This window comes from Lipophrys pholis (genome assembly GCF_963383615.2).
Source record: "Lipophrys pholis genome assembly, chromosome: 7".
Taxonomy (NCBI): Eukaryota; Metazoa; Chordata; class Actinopteri; order Blenniiformes; family Blenniidae; genus Lipophrys; species Lipophrys pholis.
In genome coordinates, this window is record NC_137638.1 from 2,048,737 (window position 1) to 2,050,296 (window position 1,560).

The 1,560-nt window shown below is 54.2% G+C and overlaps 1 protein-coding gene across 1 annotated transcript; it reads left to right on the forward strand.

Annotated features, from left to right (window-relative positions):
• The first annotated feature begins 265 nt into the window (after window positions 1-265).
• tcima (transcriptional and immune response regulator a) lies at window positions 266-1,304 on the forward strand. Its single transcript, XM_080467189.1, has one exon. The coding sequence runs from the start codon at window positions 390-392 to the stop codon at window positions 690-692; it is 303 nt and encodes a 100-aa protein (XP_080323315.1). The 5' UTR covers window positions 266-389; the 3' UTR covers window positions 693-1,304.
• Window positions 1,305-1,560: the final 256 nt, after the last annotated feature.

Sequence of the window (1,560 nt, forward strand, 5' to 3'; positions counted from 1 at the left end):
AAGGGACACAGTTGCAAGTGCATGCATTGCTTTTTTTTTTTTTTTTAAAACACGTTATGTCGCAACGAAAGTTGTTAATTCGTGTTTTTTGTTGCTTCACGTGTGCAGAAGTGATATTTCTGCAGGTTTGGTTTCATCAGCTCGCGCAGAGGCGGCGCTTCTCTCTGCTTCACGACTGCTGATGTCACGGCGTGAAGAGAATCCCGGCACAGACCGGCCCACTCCGGCTGCATAAATACGCACGGGCTCCTCTGGCACTGCGCACAATCGCTCCAAGAGCCGCTCCGGTGAGAACTGTGCGCAGCGAGCGACGCAGCCGCTCCGACTGGAAAGCGCCGCACTTTGGAGGGCAAAGCAACAACAAAGACCAAGACAGAGAAAGAGTGGAGATGTCGTCCTACGTGTCCTCCGAGTGCCGCCGGGTCAGCCCCTCCGTCCACGGCAACAAGTTCGACACCGCGCACCGCAAAAAGGCCGCGGCCAACATCTTCGAGAACGTCAACCAGGACGCGCTGATGAGGCTCTTCCAGAAGACGGGCGACATGAAGGCGGAGGAGCGGGTGAGGAGCATCTTCTCCTACACCCAGGACCCGGAGGAGACGTCCCGCGCGCTCATGGCTCTGAAGCAGCGCAAGAAGGACAAGTTCCTGCAGATCGCCGGGATGCTCCGGCACCTGCTCAAGCTGCGCTGATCCGCCCGCGGCCGGTCCTCTCACCGCCTCTCACCGGCTCCCTGCGTGAGCCGCGCGTGAAAACACTCCCGATGTGACCGGCTCGAGGCCGCCAGACGCGGCCCGGCCGCCCATGCCCTGCCCCGGTCTCCCGGAGGAGCGGCGTCAGGTGCGGGAGGAGAGCGCACGTCCAGCCGGGGCGCGCCCGGAGCGCAGCACGCGACACACACCGAACACACACACGGCAGCTGCTCGCCTCGTGGACGGAGGCGGCAGCACGGAGCTGACTGGGAATAACGAAGGGAATTACGCGTCTTCCCCAAACCTTCCTCCTCCTTTCTTCTCCTCTGACTTGAATCGTGTGGACGCGTGACCGTGAAGCACCTTAAACGCACATCAGCGTGCCGCTGCTGGCGCACAGCTGGCGCACAGCTGCACATCTGACTCGAACAGTGCCGAAGAAACTACATGAATGCCTGTCCTGAACACATGCCTTGTCTTTTTCGAACTCTCATTAGTGGCCACTAATGTGTTATTGTCATGAACAAATGATTTTACATTGAAGATTTCTTCTTCTTCTTCCTTGTTTTGGTTTCAAAATGTTTTTTTAAATAAATTATTTCATTGTATACTGAAAATGAACCTGCTCTTTGTCCTTTTTGATGCTCACATTTCACATGGCTTTGATTTATTAAGATCAGTTGACCTGAGGTTATCGGATCATGTGGTCAAATTATACTTTATTATAGAGAGGTGGATGGATGGGGTTACTAAAATATCTCTCTGAGGGAAATTCAGGTTTTCATCAAAACCCACAGAAAGAAAAGAACAAAGAGGACAAAACACCAGGCCGGTCCGTGGCCAGATTGACACTCATGGTTAAGACACA

Excerpts from the sequence above, each read along its gene's own strand:
- tcima (XM_080467189.1), top strand. The coding sequence starts at position 390 with ATGTCGTCCTACGTGTCCTCCGAGTGCCGCCGGGTCAGCCCCTCCGTC.